Below are 17,604 nucleotides of genomic sequence, written 5' to 3'. Positions count from 1 at the left end.
TGGGTGGATGGAGGATGGATAGGTACACGAGAAAGCAAGTGCTGCAAATGTTAATGGAGGGCACAAGCAGGAGCGACAGACAGACTTCTTACTGCAGATGAGGTCTGCTGAATGTTGTTCAAATGTAGTCCTAACAAAAAAGAAATGGAAAAACATAGTCTACACATCTTCCTGGTCTAAATCTAGATTTTTGAAAAGAAATGCTAATCGTCTTAGTGGAGAAGCAAAGGCAACTAGGACTCTGCATGTCGATTCTGGAATATAATTTGCGGCCAGCCTGGTCTACAAGGGGAGTTCCAGAACAGCTAGGGCTACACAGTGAAATCCCATCTCAAAAAACAAACAAAAAAATGTTCTTATCACCATAACTGACATTTTTATGTTTACATTCTTATCAAAGTTGATACATTCATAACATACTGAGTGTTTCGGATGGTCTGCTAAGAATCCCTAACTACCTACTGCTTTTCCACATTATATGGTATGAGAACTTTATGCTTTATTTTTGAGACAGGGTCTTTCTAATATAGGACAGGCTGGCCTTGACTATGTGGCCAAGGATGGTCCTTGTGTCTCTACCTCCTGAATGCTAGAATTATAGGCATGTTGCACTACACCCATGTATCTGGTTCTACGATTGAACACAAGGCCACATGCATGCTCAATAAGTGCACTACCAACTGAGCTACATCCCAAACCAGCATGAGGACTCTAAAAAAGCAAATCCAATATTGCCAGGCTAAACCACTCTAGTCTTCATATCTTGTCAATGTGCTGTGGGATGTCTTTCTGTACGCTGTGAATATGTGTTGCTCTCATTAGTTGATAAATAAAGCAGTTTTGCCAATGGTGAGGCAGAATAAGGTTAGACGGTACACTCAAACTGAAGACTGAGACGAAGAAGGGTGGAGTCAGGAGAGACACCAGCTCGCCAAGGGGCAACAAGATGCCAGCAGTCCAGTAATTCTACAGCCACGTGGAAACACATAAATTACAAGGAATGGGTTACTTTAAGATGAAAGAGCTAGCTAGCAAGAAGCCTGAGCCATAGGCCATACAGTTTGTAATTAATATAAGCCTCTGTGTGTTTACTTGGGACGGAGTGGCCACAGGACTGGGCAGGACACAGGAAAACTTCTAGCTACACAATGCAAGAAGAAACTTTATCAAACACTGGATCTGTTTTACACGACCTACCTAGCAGTGCAGCAAATATGGGAAAATTCATTCGCTTCAAACCGAGCTGCTTGGCCACTTCCTGCATCAGGAACTGGTTGGTTGTGAGGTTCTTCCCATTCCAGCTGAGCTTCAGCGCATGGGAACTGTAGTAAGATGGAATATTGTAGAGCGCGTACTCGGAGTCATGAGCAAGAAGGCCATGAAAGCCATTTTCCCTAAAAAAAGCCACCACTTCCAAATGGTGGTCTTCAAGGCTCTGAAAGACCTAGGAGAGAAGAAAAAGAGAACATGTCATGACATAGAAACTGATCTATATACACCTACAAAATTAGAAATCAGGAAGGTTAGTACCTAATTTATAATGATAAAATTTAAGATTATCGTTGGCCAAAAAGAAGAAAACAAGCAAACTGTGTATCAGTTTAGAACATGATTATGCCAGTACATGTGTTTACTAACTGCCCAACCTTTACGTTGTGAAATCAATAATCTATTACTTAATATAATACTATATTAAGTTTTTGCTTGAAACCATAAGAGACCTTCATAAGAAAAAAAACATGGAAATCATTACTTATTGCTCAGTATCTATGTGCTGTGCATATTCTATAAAATCTTATCACAACAATCATGGTAAGGTATATATGAATGAAAGTACTTAGAAGTGGAAATAGAAATCTTAGTTCATCTATCAAGTTTTTTATGTACATTGATGTCCTGCCTGCATGCATGTCTGTGTGAGTGTGTCAGGTCCCCTGGAACCGGAGTTACAGACAGCTCTGACTGTCATGTGGGTGCTGGAAATTGAAGCTGAGTCCTCTGGAAGAGCAGCCACTGCTCTCAACTGCTGAGCTAGATCCCCAGCCCCATACCTATCAGTTTTTTAAAAAAACATTTATTTATTTTATGTGTATGTGTGTGTGCTGAATGTATACATTTGCACCAGTGCATGGAGGTGCCCACGGAAGTCAGAAGAGGTCACTGGATCCCTGGTACTGGAGTTTCAAGCAGTTTTAAACTGCCCAAAGTGGGTGCTAGAAACCAAGCCCAGGTCCAGCATACCAACACCTCCCTTTCACAGTTCTTGGTTTTTCCCCCTTAGGAGCATCTTAAGAAAGGAGAGTACTTCCACAAGGGAGGTTTCTCATAGGGTTCCCCAGAGGAAACCCACAGAGATTATTTCTATTAGACAAGGGCCAGAAACTTTACCTCATTTGAAAAATCGAGAAACTAAGCTGCCAAAGGTTGGCTATCCTCAAAGCTTGTATGAGTGAGATACAATGTAAGCTGAACTGACTCCAGAATACATATCACCACTGGTACCAAGCATACTCCTAAACAGCACTATTTTTCATGGAAAGAGAGACAGGGGCTGGAGAGATGGCTCAGAGGTTAAGAGCACTGACTGCTCTTCCAGAGGTCCTGAGTTCAATTCCCAGTAACCACATAGTGGCTCACAACCATTTGTAATGAGATCTGGCACCCTCTTCTGTATACATAATAAATAAATAAATCTTAAAAAAAAGAGACAGACTATTAAGTACCCTTCCTACACATGCTCTCTCTATTTGGTGTAAATGAAGCATACGAAAGCTATCTGGACACTGGCTCCACCACTAAGTTCTTTGACTACAGAGACTTTATTGCTGCATTTCTGGCTCCATCACTGGTGTATAGTAATACATACTAATGACAATGACTAGCAGATCCTAACTGTGTACTATGTGAAGCAATATACCTTTATACTTTATATGCACTAATTCATTTATATGTAAAAAACTTATGAGGTCATTTACCTCCAAAGCCATACAGCTAGAAAGAGCAAAGCCCAGACTTTGGTTTTATAGTCTACAGATCTTCATAATGTTTTTTAACTCAACAGACCTATGGTTTGCTATTGTAGTTGTTACTGCTGCTTTTTTTTAGACAGGATTTCACTATGTAGTTCTGGCTGTCCTGGAACTCACTATGTAGACCAAGCTAGCCTCAACCTCATAGAGATCTGCCTGCCTCAGCCTCCTGAGTGCTCACTCACATTAAAGGTATGCACCATCATGCCTAGCTCAACTGATCTATGTTTCATTTAAGTTCTAAAGTAACAATAATTTTCTGGAGTGTAACAGAAGTTTCAATATATCAAACTTTTGACAAGATGTAGAAAGAGTTTAATCACTCTTGATATTCATGTCACACATGAGGTCACATAAGAGCAAAAGCACTAATAAGCAGAAAGTAAAGCAAAGTTAGTATCAATTTTATATCTAGGCAAGGGAACCAAAAAGTATTATAACATATTTATATCTACAGGTACAATTAACTCCAGATGTGTCCAAGTAAAAGAACTGTTTTATGCTGTCCTCTGATGATATTTTCTTCTGGCACACCTATCATACAAGTTGCTAGTTCATCCATCAACCTCATGCTAGGCGACCACAAAATATGATCTAGCCTCTTACATCATCAGAACCTGATTATGCAGGCATTGTAAGCTCAATCTTATAGATAAGGAAATTCAAACTTGGAAAAGAAAGGTGTCATGCTCAGAGCCACAGACCTAGAAAACATCAACCTGGGTCAGACTGTCACTAACATCTATGTTCTTTCTAAGCCTAGCTGAAGCTGATTATGCCATGATACAAGTGATTTCAACTCCAGAAAGCCAATGACTAGTAATGGAGGGGGAGAAGGAGGAGAGATACACATGGGCTATTGCTATATTGTCAGACCTGATCTCCAACTCCTTGGCTCAAGTGATCCTCCTGTTTCTGTCTCTTGAACAGCTGGACTATAGTTTCATGCCACCACACCAAGTGAATGACTAATGGCTGTCTGTGTGTATATGGTAGTGTGATTGAACCTACAGCTTTGTGAATGATAAACCTTTAAAAATTTCTAAGACAAGGATTCACTAGTTGCCCAAGTAGACATCAAATTTGGGATTTTTCTGCACCATCATTACATTGATTACATTACATTACATTTCTGCACCATAGTAGTACTAATGATCTTTAATGTGGTGGATCTTCAAACAGTATGAATATAAATCACAATCACTTAGAGATGAAAACCAGAACAAAACAACACTCAGCTAGGCAGGGGTGGTGCACACCTTTAATCCTAGCACTGGGGAGGCCGAGGCAGGGGATCTCTGAATTTGAGGCTAGTCTGGTCTACAGAGTGAGTTCCAGGACATCCAGGGCTATACTGAGAAACCCTGTTTCACCACCCCCAACCAACCAACCAACCAAACAAACAAACAAAAAACCCCACCATATTTAATATCCCTCAACTCAGATGTGCCACAACAATTCCCGTGATCCAAACACTTACATTTGCAATGTAGTTTCCACCTTAAGAACCACTAAATTAATCCACTTGACTTCTTAGGCAACAAAGATCTAGAGAGGATAAATGCCTTGGCATGATTACCTAACTAATTTGCAACAGAACCAGGATCAGACAAAAGACTCAGTCCCAGGAACAGGACATTTTCACTACATATTCTGGAGCAGAATAATGGAAAACAACAGATTAAAAAAAAAGTCTTACACATCTTTCTCACAACTCCCTTAAACTCCATGCCAGCCTATTTCCATGATTCCTCCTGCATCCCTGACCTGGATCATTCAGTTTCTCTGTCTAAAATGCCTTAGAGCTTTTTCTAATGCTCCAAATATTTCCATAGGCCTATTTCTTCTTATACAAATCCATTGATGATTCTCCCCTCTTCATCCTTTTTAAATTTTGTTTTATTTAATTAATGTAGTTTGGGGGGGACATCCTTCATCGTGTGTGTGGGTTCAGATGGCAATTTGCAGGAATTGGTTTTCTCTTTCTAATCATGTGAGTCTATGAGTCCGAACTCAGATTGGTAGGCTTAGTGGCAAACACCTTACTCACACACTGAGCCATCTCGCTCCCCACCCCCATATACCCACAGTTCCTTCAGTCTTACAGCATAGAAACTAGACATCAACAAGCCAAATAATCTAATTAAAAAATGGGGTACAGATCTAAACAGAGAATTCTCAACAGAAGAATCTCAAATAGCTGAGATACACTTAAAGAAATGTTCAATAGCCTTAGCCATCAGTGAAATGCAAATCAAAATGACTGTGATTCTATCTTACACCTGTCAGAATGGCTAAAATCAAAAACAAAGATGACAGCTTATGCTGGGGAGGATGTGGAGCAAGGGAAACACTCCTCCATTGATGGTGGGAGTGCAAACTTGTACAGTCACTTTGGAAATCAATATGGTGGTTTATCAGAAAATTGGGAATAGATCTACCTCAAGACCCAGCTATACCACTCTTGGGCATATATCCAAAGGATGCTCCATCTTACCACAAGGACACTTGCTCAACTATGTTCACAGTAGCTTTATTCATAATAGCCAGAACTTGGAAACAACCTAGATGTCTCTCAACTGAAGAATGGAGTATTACTCAGCTGTTAAAAAACAATGACATCATGAAATTTTCAGTCAAATAGATCGAACTAGAAAAAAATCATCTGGAGTGAAGTAACCTGGACCCAGAAAGGCAAACATGGTATGTACTCACTAATAAGTGGATATTAGCTGTAAAGTAAAGGATAACCATGCTGAATTATAGAATCCAGACTCAGAGAAGCTAAGTAACAAGGAGGGCTCAAGGGGGTGGTGCTTAGATCTCCCTGGGAATGGGAAATAGATTTCACAGGTGGACTGGGTAGTGACTGGATGGACATAGGGTGGGGATGGGAACAGGAGGGATTAGGTACAGGGAGGATGGAGGAAGAGACAACTGGAATGGAGGGGGTCATCACTGGGATAAGCTAGAAACCTAGTGTAATGGAAACTCCCAGGAATCTACAAAGATGACCCTAGCTAAGACTCCTAGCAATAGGGGATACAAAGCATGAACTGGCCATCTTCTGTAACCAGGTAAGACTTCCAATGGAGGGATTGGGACACCAACCGAGCCACATAACCTTCAACCTACAATTTGTCCTGCCTATAAGATGTGCTGGGGTAAAGGTGGAACAGAAATCATGGGAACGGCCAACCAATGACTGGTCCAGCCTGAGACCCATGCTATGAGAGGGAGCCCATCCCTGACAGTGCCTGGAGTACAGGAACCAGAGGCTGGACAGCCCAGAGACCTAGTATAGAACCCAACACAAGTGGCAAAAAAAAGTCAATGAAATGATTCCTAATGACATTCCATTATACTTATAGGTTGATGCCTAGCCCAACTGTCATCAGAGAGGCTTCATCCAGCAACTGGTGGAAACAGATACAGAGACCCACAGTCAAACATTAGGCAGAGCTTGGGGAATCCTGCAGAAGAGGGAGAGGAAGGATTGTAGGAGTCAGAGGGATCAAGGACATCACAAGAAAACCCACAGAATCAACTAACCTGGGCTCCCAGAGACTTAACCGACAATCAGGGAGCCTACATGGGACTGACATAGGCCCTCTGCATATATGTTAGTTTTGCTACTTGGTGTTCTTTTTTTTTTTTTTTTTTTTTTTTTTTTTGGTTTTTCGAGACAGGGTTTCTCTGTAGCTTTGCGCCTTTCCTGGAACTCACTTGGTAGCCCAGGCTGGCCTCGAACGCACAGAAATCCACCTGCCTCTGCCTCCCGAGTGCTGGGATTAAAGGCGTGCGCCACCACCGCCCGGCTTGGTGTTCTTTTGTGACTCCAAACAGTGGGAGCAGGAGCTGTCTTCTAACTCTTTTGCTGGCTTTTGGATCCCTTTTCCTCCTACTGGGTTGCCTCGTCCAGCCTTAATATGAGGGGAGGTGCCTAGTCTTACTGCAAGTTAATATGCCATGTTTGGTTGATATCCATGGGAGGCCCACCCTTTTCTGAATAGAAAAGGAGTGGATGGGGGCAGAGGAAGGTGGGGGGAGGGACTGGGAGGAGAGGAGGGAGGGGAAACTGTGGTCAGGATGTAAAAAAATAATAAATAACATGCAGAGGACCTTGTGTAGACCCATGCAGGCTCCAATTGTTATTTTATGTATATGAGTGTTTTTGCTTGCCATGTATGTCTGTCTACCAATTGCATGCCTCACCTTTGGAGGCCTGAAGTAGGCAGTAGATGGCCTGGAACAGATGGTTGTTAGCCATCATGTGGGTTCTGAGACTCAAACCAGGGTCTTCTGAAAGAGCAGATTGTCTTCTTAAACTCCTGAGCCATCTCTCCCAGCTCCTACAGGTTCTATCTTACTTGTTTCCATTTCTTTTTTTAAAAATTAATTTAATTAATTAATTTTTCCCAGCCCAATCAGTTTCCCCCTTCCCTCCCTCCTCTCCTTCCAGTGCCTCCCTCCATCTCCCCACCCCCTATCCACTCCTCCTCTTCCGTTTCTCTTCAGAAAAGGGCAGGGCTCCCATGGATATCAGCCAGCCACGGCATATCAAGTTGCAGTGAGACTATGCACCTCCTCTTCTATTGAGGCTGGAAGAGGCAACCCGGTAGGAGGAAAGGGTCCCAAAAGAAAGGTGCAACCACAAGATGCAAGAAGCATAGAATGCTTAAAAAAGACCAACCAAACTTACAAAAACAAGAAAGCAACGAACTATAGAAAAGATCCCTGAGAGAGCCCAGCAGGTGGTGTGGCGCATGCCTTTAACCTCAGCACTCGGGTGGCAGATGCAGGCAGATCTCTGTGAGTTCGAGGCCAGATTGCTTTATAGAGTGAGTTCCAGGACAGCCAGGGCTACACAGAGAAACCCTGTCTTGAAAAATAAAAATTTGAAAAAAAGGAAAGCAGTACAGCATCTGACTTCTATAGCAGATGTATACCTGAACTGCGGACTATTTACATCTCAGGAAGCTAAATAATAATTATTAATTATGTACTATGTTCTAGGCCCTCTTTCAAACCCATCTCCTGTACACTAAACTTGATAACTTCATGAGGCATTGTTACAGTGATCTACTTATTTGCTGGGATTGTGTGCCAAGATCTCCAATGGAGCGCTTCAAATAGTTGAGAGTCCCAGATTCTCTATATACTATGCTTTCACACACACCCACACCCACACACCCCACACACACAGATGGGGGAGTCTACTAAGAACATTTAGTGTTGATCATATGTCTATGTGTTTAGGGCTGACCACTTGGAACTGGAAAAGCTATAAGTCATCTCTGGAGAAGAACTATTGATGGCTTGCAGCTCTTCATTCAAGGGTAGGGTCCTGTGAAACTGCCCCGTCCATGCTGGCATATTAGCTGGTGTTGTCATCATTCAGGTCCTGGTTAAGAACTCATACTGTTGAAGTTTCCTGAGTGTAGCTTCTCTGTCATGGCTAGAAGACACTGTCTAATGGCAGGAGTCCTGGTCATCTGAATCTTATCATCTTTCTGCCCTCTTTCCCATGGTGTTTCCTGAGGCCATGGTGTAACGGCTGTGCTGGAGATGAGCCAACTGGGGTTGGGGACCCCACAGTCTCCTCTCTGCCAATCAAAACCATAATGAGAAATGAGTTAGCAACCACTAGGATATCTGTAATTTGAAAAGTGAAAAGTGAGTGTTGGCAAGGAAGTAGAGAAACTGGAATTCTCAAGCTGGGTTTGGTAGCACCTACTTGCAATTCTAGTATTCAAGTGGCTGGGGCAAGAGAATCATGAGTTCGAGGCCAGCATGGACTATGTAGCAAGAAAAAAAAAAAGGAATCACTCTGTGTTAAACAACTATAATCCTGGCATTTGTGGGTAAGATACAGGAATATCTGGAGTTAAACATCATCCTCAGCTACATACTGAGTTTGAGGCCAGCCTGGGCTACCTGAGACCTTCTCTCAAAAGAAAATAAAATTAAACTAAACAAAAGAAACAAATCACATACATACATACATACACACACACACACACACACACACACACATACACGCACAGGAGAGAGACAGAGAGAAAGATAGAGAGAGGTGGGGGTAGATATGTAAACTGGTGCAGCCACTTTGGAAAAGAGTCTAGGAGGTTCTCAGTTATCCCATAAAATTTCTCTCTTATAACAGACTAAACTGTTCTCTCATGATCTAGTAATTGCATTGGAAGATGTAACTCAAAAGAATTAAAATTAGTCCTGAAGATGGTTCAGCAATCAGGAGTTCTTACGGTTCTTGCAGAAGGAAGTGGATTCAGTTCCCAGACCCACATCATGAAACTCACAAGTGCCCATAACTCCAGTTCCAAGAGATCTGATATTCTTTTCCTGCCTCTGTGCACTCTTGCACATAAACTCACAAGGCACACACACACATACACATAAAAAATAAAAGAATCTTTTAAAAAAGAATTGAAAAATCTATTATTGTACCAAAAAATACTACGTGAATAGTCATAATAGCCTTCTTCTGAATAGCCACGAAGTAAGAACAACTTAAATGTCCAACAATGAATAATCAAAACGTGGCACAGTGGTATCACTATACAAGGGACACAGCCACAAAATGGAATAAAGTGTGGATACATGCTACAATGTAAAAGGATCTTGAAAACATGCTAACGCAAGTGTGCCTGTACACACCTGTAATCCTAGCACTGAGAGAGCTGTAGCAGGATCATGAGTTTAAGGTGAGCCTGGGCTAGGTATTAAGACTCTCTCTCCAAATAGCAAAACACCACCACGAAAAGGAATAAAACATAGTGCAAGGGAAATAAGTCAGACACAAAAGCCAAATAGTATATGATTGCTTTTATATGAAACATCTGGAATAGATAAATTTATAATGGAGATGGGGGAAAAGATTGATGATTGATTGGAAGTAGGGGAAAGAGGAAATAGTGGCTGCAAATAGGTGCTGGGTTTCCTTCAGAGGTTCTAAAAATGATACAGAATTAGATAATAGTAACAGCTGCACAATTGCAAATGTACCAACTCACACACTTTAAGATGGTGAATTTTATGATATATGAATGGTTTTTTAAGTAGAGCCTGGATTCAAATTTGGCTGTGTCCCCCAAAGCCAAGAAGCTCTTTAAACCTCACTTCAAGAATTTCTTTTACCTGGCCTGATGTCACAGACCTTTAATACCATTTACAGAGATGCTGAGGCAGGAAGATCACAAGTTCAAGACCTGCTTGGGCTATAGAACAAGTTTAAAGTTAACATGGGCAACATGAGACCATCAAAAATTAAACCATGACAGGGCTTGGGCTATAACTTATGGTAGGTACTTGCTTCCCATGGGGGAGAAAATTTTTTTCAAGCTGGGTATAGTGGTCCATGTCTGTAATTTAGCACTTGGATGTAGAGGCAAGATCACAAATTTGAGGCCAGCCAGGGCTATAGAGCTAGACTCTGAAGACAGGATAGTGTAACAGCAGCTAATTTTTCATTTTGGAAAAAAAACTGTTTATATGCTTGGGTGTTTTGCCTGCATGCCTGAGCACCATGTGCAAGCACTCCCCACAGAGGCCAGAAGAGGCATTGGATCCTCTGAGTCTGGAGTTAGAGACAGTTGTGAGCTGCCATGTGTGGTCTGGGAATCAAACCCAGGTCCTCTAGAAGAGCAGTTAGTGCTCATAACTGCCGCACTCTCTCTCCAGACCCTCATCATAGATATTTTTAATTAGCAATTCAATCATCATTATTAAATAAAACACGTCTCATCGACTTATCCTTTTTCTTACATTTTAATTCTGATAAAAAGCACAAAAATGTCCATCTTAGCAATTTCAAGTATATACTTTTTAGATGTTAGTGATAATCACATCATTGTACAAAAGATCTCCAAAACTTTTTGTCATGAAAACCTAGAACTCCATAGCCATCAAACAACTCCCTTTCCCTCCCTTCAGCTTTATTGTCTATTTATATAAATGAGTTACATTCCATTTGCCTACTTCATATACCACATGTAAAAGGAATCATACAGCATTTGTCCCTTTGTGATTAGTCTATTTCACTTAGCAGGATGTCCTCTAGGCTCATCCATGTGATGGGCTTTCCTTTTTTAAGTTGAAGAACATTCCACTGCAAACATATACCACATTTATTTAACTATTAATTCATTGATTACAGACATGTGGATTGTTTTGATCTCCTTGCTACTGTTAATTATACTGCTATGGACATGGGTGTGAAAATATTTAAGCTCTTGCTTTCATTATTTTAAAAAGGCATGCCCAGAAGTGGAACTATTTTGTTTTTAATTTCTGAGGAATTTCCATAGTTTTTTCCATTTGATAATTTCACCCATACTACACTGTACTTCCATTTTCCTTCTTCCTTGAACACTTATTTCCATCTGGGAAACACAAATCAAAATTATATTGAGAATTCTTTTTTTTTTTTTTTTTTTTTTTTTTCGTTTTTCGAGACAGGGTTTCTCTGTGTAGCTTTGCGCCTTTCCTGGGACTCGCTTGGTAGCCCAGGCTGGCCTCGAACTCACAGAGATCCACCTGGCTCTGCCTCCCGAGTGCTGGGATTAAAGGCGTGTGCCACCACCGCCCGGCATATTGAGAATTCTTATCACCCCAGTTAGAGCAATTATCATCAGGGAAAAAAAAAGAAATACTGGTGAGGATATGAGGGAAACGGAACGTTTATATAGTGTTAGTGGGGGTGTAAATTAGTACAGCCATTTTGGAAAACAGTATGGAGGTCCTTCAAAAAAACTAAAAATAGAACTATTGTACGACCCAGCTACATCAGAAGTAGTCAATGTTGCCACAGAGTTGAGATACATGCACGTCCATATTTTCCCAGCATTATTGGTAATTGGCAAGTTATGGAATTAGCCAAAATGCCTATCAATGGATGGATGAGTACGAAAATGAAACACATACACACACACACACACACACACACACACACACACACACACACACACACACACACACACAGAGGCAGTGAAGTATTATTCAGCTATAAAGGACAAAATCATGTCATTGAAAATGGGTGGAAATGGAGAGAATCATATCAAATGAAATAAGCCACACTAAGAAAGACAAATATAATTTTCCTCTCCTATATAATACAGGTTAAAGAAAAAGGCATCAAAGTAGGAGAGGGATTATTTGAGAGAAAGGGGGACAGTGGCAGGAAAAAGAGGGGGACAGAGACAAGAGGGGGAGTGAAGATGATGAGAGTGTTACATACACATATATGTACAGAAATGCCATACTAAAATTAAAACAAAAACCCCACATTGCTGCGCTTGCTAGTGTGGGCCTATAACCCCAGCTACTGTGGAGGCTGAAGTCTGAGGTTGTTAAGTTAAAGTTCTCCATGGGCTACAACATAAGTTCAAAGCCAGCCTGGACAACTTTGCAAGAACTCTCAAAATAAAATATAACAACAACAACAATAATAAAAGCTGGGCATGGTGATGCATGCCTTTAATCCCAGCGCTTGGCAGGCAGGCAGAGACAGGTGAGTGTCTGTGTATCAGAGGCAAGCTTCGTCTACACAGTGAGTTCCAGGGATACACAGTGAGACCCTGTCTCAAAACAAACAAATATAAAAAGGAAAAAGGAGACTGGGGAGCCAGGCAGGGGGGCAGACAGCTGTAATTCAGCACTTGGGAGGCTGAGAAGGGGGGACTGCTGATTCACTGGGTTACATAGTAAACGCCCAACCAGCCTGGGGTACAGAGTGAGATGCTACATCAAAGAAAGAAAGGATAAGAAGAGAAGGGAAGTAGGGAAGAAAGAGAAAGGGAAAGGAAAGGAAGAAGGAAGGAAAAGAAAAAAAAAGGCTGAGAGAGTACAGCTGAGTGGTACAGCATTTGCCTATCATGTGACCCGAGGCTCAACCCCCCAGTACAACAAAATAAGTAAGTAAGTAAGTAAATAAATAAATAAAATTGAAGGCCAAATGAAGGAGAACACAGGAGAAAACCAACTGTATAGGAAGGGGTACAATGAAAAGTACCCTTTTCTCCTTTCCTGGCCCTCTCCCCCGAAGAACCCAACTCAGCAGGCTAGGGTCAAGCTGGGACTCCATTTTGAACAAGAACCCCAGGTGACATTTACAATGTGGCCAACACTAAAACCCCCAACAACAGCAGCCAAAACCAACCAACCAAGGAATGAGGTGCGGCACCATGGAGGAAAGGTGCTTGCTCTGCACGCCTGGTAACCTGGGGTCAATCTCCAGAACCTACAGAGGCGGAAGGAGAAAGCCATCTCCACAAAGCTGTTCTCCAACATCCACACCTGCTCCATTGCACATATGCCCACAAATGCACACACACACACACACACACACACACACACACACACACACACACACACAAATAACAAATGACAACAACAACAATAATAATATACTAGAAACAAGAAGAGACAAGGAAGCGCCCTCTCACTTCAGCTTGTGCCTGTGTGCCTCATGGGCTTGCCTCCATCTCCCCCTTCTCTCTCTCAGGTCTAGCACAATGGAGGTCACTTTTGCATAGCAGCAACAATACTACCTGAGAGGCCTGCTCAGCCTTGGAAATGGATGGAGAAAGCCTAAGAAAATTTCCAATCAAAGATTTTATCCCTCTTACAAGCCATCAGAAATACATCAGCTGCTAGAAGCTAGACAAATGGTTGGGGTTTTCCTAAGGAATCTTCTGGTGTTTAAATTTGATGAGCCCTATCCAACTCTTCCGTCAGATGTTCAGATATACAGATGGAAATAATCCAGCACGAGAGGAAAAAACCCTGCTGTTGAACTGACCATGAATTTAACAGATGAGGTTGGCAACAAATAGTGGCCTGAAGGTATGAAGTTCCTTTTCAATCATGAATTCAGGTAGTTCTTAAAACACAGGCCTGGGAGGAGTGTGCTTCATGCATTTTGGAATTTTTCTGGAATTTTTTAAAATCAACAGCACTATTCAGTCATCAAGAGAATTATTAGTTTACTGTATGAAAGACCAGGCTATCTGCTAGAGCCATAACTGGCCTGAGATGTTAGCATGACTGACACCATATTGGAGGCACCATTCTGACCTTAGCATGTAGGCCCTAACACCTGCCAAAACAGGATCAAAGACCTAATCCATCAAAGACCTAGTCCATAGTTCCAGGATCCAGGAAAGTTCCTAAATGCACTAAACTTTTACTTTTTGCCTCCTTTAGTCTTGCCTCTCACTAACTGTTCTTGCTAACAGAAGTGTCAACCAGGATGTGTTTTTGTGAATAAATGACAATGAAGAGTGAAGCTTGGAGCTGCATGATTTGGGCAAGTTCCCCAGGCAGCCACTGGCCAGCAATGCTTTATTAGGCTTTAAGAGTGTATGTACGCACTCTTGTTAGTTACCACTCAACAGAGGTATATCTGCATTTATACTTGTAAATGGTCATCATCTTCAAAAATTTTGCAGACTTAATGATTCATGCTACCAGAATGATGATCTAGTCCTAAAATCACTCATTGAGATTGCAGATACTGTTTTAAGATATTTACTCCCTTACTCGGAAGCAATTCTACAACTAAATCTAACATGCAAAGAAACTAGGCAGTATCAACCCACCTTTGGAGTGTTCAAGACCCTCTCTGAGACTTCAGCTGCTATGTTAAGGAGGTGAGGCCCAGCATGGTGGTGCCTGTCTTTAATCCCAGCACTCAAAAAGTTGAGACAGGAGAATCTCTGTGAGTTCAAGGTCAGGCTGATCTACACAGTGAGTTCCAGGGCAGCCAGGGCTACATAGTTAAGACTCTGTGAACAAATGCACTAACAAATGAACAGAAGGGGGGAGTGGCAGGGAGGAAGAAGAAGGTATACTAATGTTGTATGTATGATTTCTCAGATATCAGCAATGGTGGTTGATCTGGAAGATGAGGATTGGGCAAATGATGAATGAGATGAGAATTGCGATAGTAATGCAGTCACTAGTGAGAGTGCTTCAGACTGGATGGGTGGTTTGTGGACGTGACAGAAGTCATTCTGCCAGCGATCAAGGACCACATTATGAAAATGCTTCAGAATAGTGACAAAATACTGGCATGCAGGATCAATGGCCTTATCTGCCACTAGAAAGGGTTTCACCATCAATCAGAAGGAATTCTAAGTAGCAGATTCTGTTTTGTGCTGGGCACGAAGGCATATGCTTTTAAATCTAGCAAAGGCAGGCCTCTGTGAGTTCGAGGCCAGCTTGGCCTACACAGCAAGTCCCAAGTCAGCCAGGGCTGTCACACACAGACATCTTGCATCAAAAAAATGTTTTGTTTGACTTTCCTTCTGGATCCTTTTCCATCCAAGAGTAAGATAGTGTGCCATGCTGTGGGACAGATGGCTACAGATTTTGTATGTGGATTCCAAAAGGAACTAACCTGTGGGAAAGCAGAGAAACCAACAAATACATGCCCATGCAGTTATTGCTCCCATTCATTTCACTGAAGACTTCAAGTCTCTACTTGCTCCACACTTTGATACTGTAGTGAAATGTGTGTTCCTTTATCGTACTCAAGCTTCAAGAGCTGAGTCAACAGCCAGTATTTACTACATGCAGCATGAGTCCACATGTGGTGGATATAGCACTGAACCAAAGAGAAAACCCCTGCTCTCGTGGAGCTGATGTTATAGAGATCGATAGTCAAGACAGATTCCAGACTACACAATTTAAGACAAATCTTAGCTGGGCCTAGTTGCACGTGACTATAAGTCTAGCACTCCGGAGGCTGGGACTGGAGGAATGCCTCTTGAGTCCAGCCTGAGTTACATAGAGGAAGAGTCATCTTGTTTATCCTTCTAATCCTGTTGAAATGAAATATAAATGATAATGTCATATCATTAATTCCCCCTTCTTTCCCTTACACAGGGACAACTGAAGCTTCAACCTTTTTTTTTTTATTAACTTGGCCCAAAACAGTTAATTATATGGCAGAACTTTAATTCTTATTTTAAAATTATTTTCTTTCACACCAAGTATGTTATCTCTCTAATACAAGCAACTAGGAAACATGCATCTTTCTGATCAATATAATAAACACCAAGCCATAAAGCATAACTAGGCTGTGAGCCTGTCAGTGGCATAATTATTAGAGCCATTGATATCTTCAGACAGGACTAGGAAAACAGCAAAATAAAATTAATTTCACACGAAAGATAATACTGTTTTCTGACCTTGTTTTATAGCACTTCCTTCCAAGATTAAAACCTTCCATCTTGAAGGAAAGCTTAAGACACATGATGGGAAAGGGGAGTTGAAACAAGAGATTCTAAGGCAGGGGTTCTCAACCTGTAGGTCGCAACCCCTCTGGAGTCAAACAACCCTTTCACAGGGGTCCCTATCTGCTATCCTGAATATCAGATATTTACATTATGATTTCTTTCTCTCTTTTCTTTCTTTTTTTTTGTGTTTTTTTTTTTCAAGACAGGGTTTCTCTGTGTAGTTTTGGTGCCTGTCCTGGATCTCACTCTGTAGACCAGGCTGGCCTCGAACTCACAGAGATCTGGCTCTGGCTCTGCCTCCTGAATGCTGGGAGTAAGGCGTGTGCCATCACCACCCTGCTCACATTATGATTTCTAACAGTAGTAAAATCGCAGCTATCAAGTACCAATGTAATAATTTTATGGTTGGGGGGTCAACCACAACGTGGAACTGTACTAAAGGGTCTCAGCATTAGGAAGGTTGAGAACCACTGGCCTAAGGGTTCTTGAACCAGGGGCTGCGAATGCATATAGGAGGTAGGCACCTAACATGAATGAAGGAGAAGTTGAGTCCGGAAAAATCAACTTCCAGAAATGTAAGTTTTAAACTAAATTGTGTTTTCTAGATGTTAATAATACATAGAGCAAAATACTGGGGTTTACAGGTTAGACATGAGTTTAAAAAAAAACAGACAAGTCAGGACTGGGAAGATGGCCCAGTGGTTTAGGGCACTTGTGGCTCTTGCAGAAGACCTGGGTTTGATTCCCAGCACCTATATGGTAGTTTACAACCATTCATAATTCAGTTCCAGCGGGTCAAATGACCTCTTCTGGCCTACTTAGACAGAAGGCACACATGTAGTGTACATACATACATGTAGGCAAAACATTCATACATATCAATTAAAAGTGAAAAATTGTTTTTAAAAAAAGACAACTGGGGCTGGAGAGATGTCTCAAGAGTGCTTGCTGCTCAATTTGGAAGACCAGAATTCAAATTCAAGCACCCTGTCAGGTGGCTCACAATTGCCTGGAACTCCAGCTCCAAGGGATCCACATCTTCTTTTGCTCTCCATAGGCACCTGCACACACATGTACATATACACTCATACACATACACATACACACACACACACACACACACACACACACACACACACACACACACACACACACACACACAAAGTGATAATAATGTTTAAAAAAAAACAACAGACAATTGCCAGGCTTGGTGGTACATGTATTTAATCTGAGCACTCAGGAAACATAGGCAGGTAGATCCCTGTAAGTTCAAGGCCAGCCTGGTCTACACAGTGACACCCTGTCTTACAAAACCC

General features: G+C 41.7%; 1 protein-coding gene across 4 annotated transcripts in view; it reads right to left on the bottom strand.

Annotated features, from left to right (window-relative positions):
* Fam120c (family with sequence similarity 120C) overlaps window positions 1-17,604 on the bottom strand; it is a 133,124-nt gene that overhangs the window by 89,343 nt on the left and 26,177 nt on the right. For all 4 annotated transcript variants that reach the window (XM_052758504.1, XM_052758434.1, XM_052758349.1 and 1 more), the window contains exon 2: window positions 1,198-1,444. In XM_052758504.1, coding sequence (XP_052614464.1) covers window positions 1,198-1,444 — 247 coding nt within the window. The remainder of the gene's footprint in view (window positions 1-1,197; window positions 1,445-17,604) is intronic.

Source organism: Peromyscus californicus, unplaced genomic scaffold (genome assembly GCF_007827085.1).
Source record: "Peromyscus californicus insignis strain IS unplaced genomic scaffold, ASM782708v3 Scaffold_10__1_contigs__length_136768540, whole genome shotgun sequence".
Lineage (NCBI taxonomy): Eukaryota > Metazoa > Chordata > Mammalia > Rodentia > Cricetidae > Peromyscus > Peromyscus californicus.
Note: the sequence above shows the minus strand (reverse complement) of the source record. Positions and strands in the feature narration are given on the sequence as shown.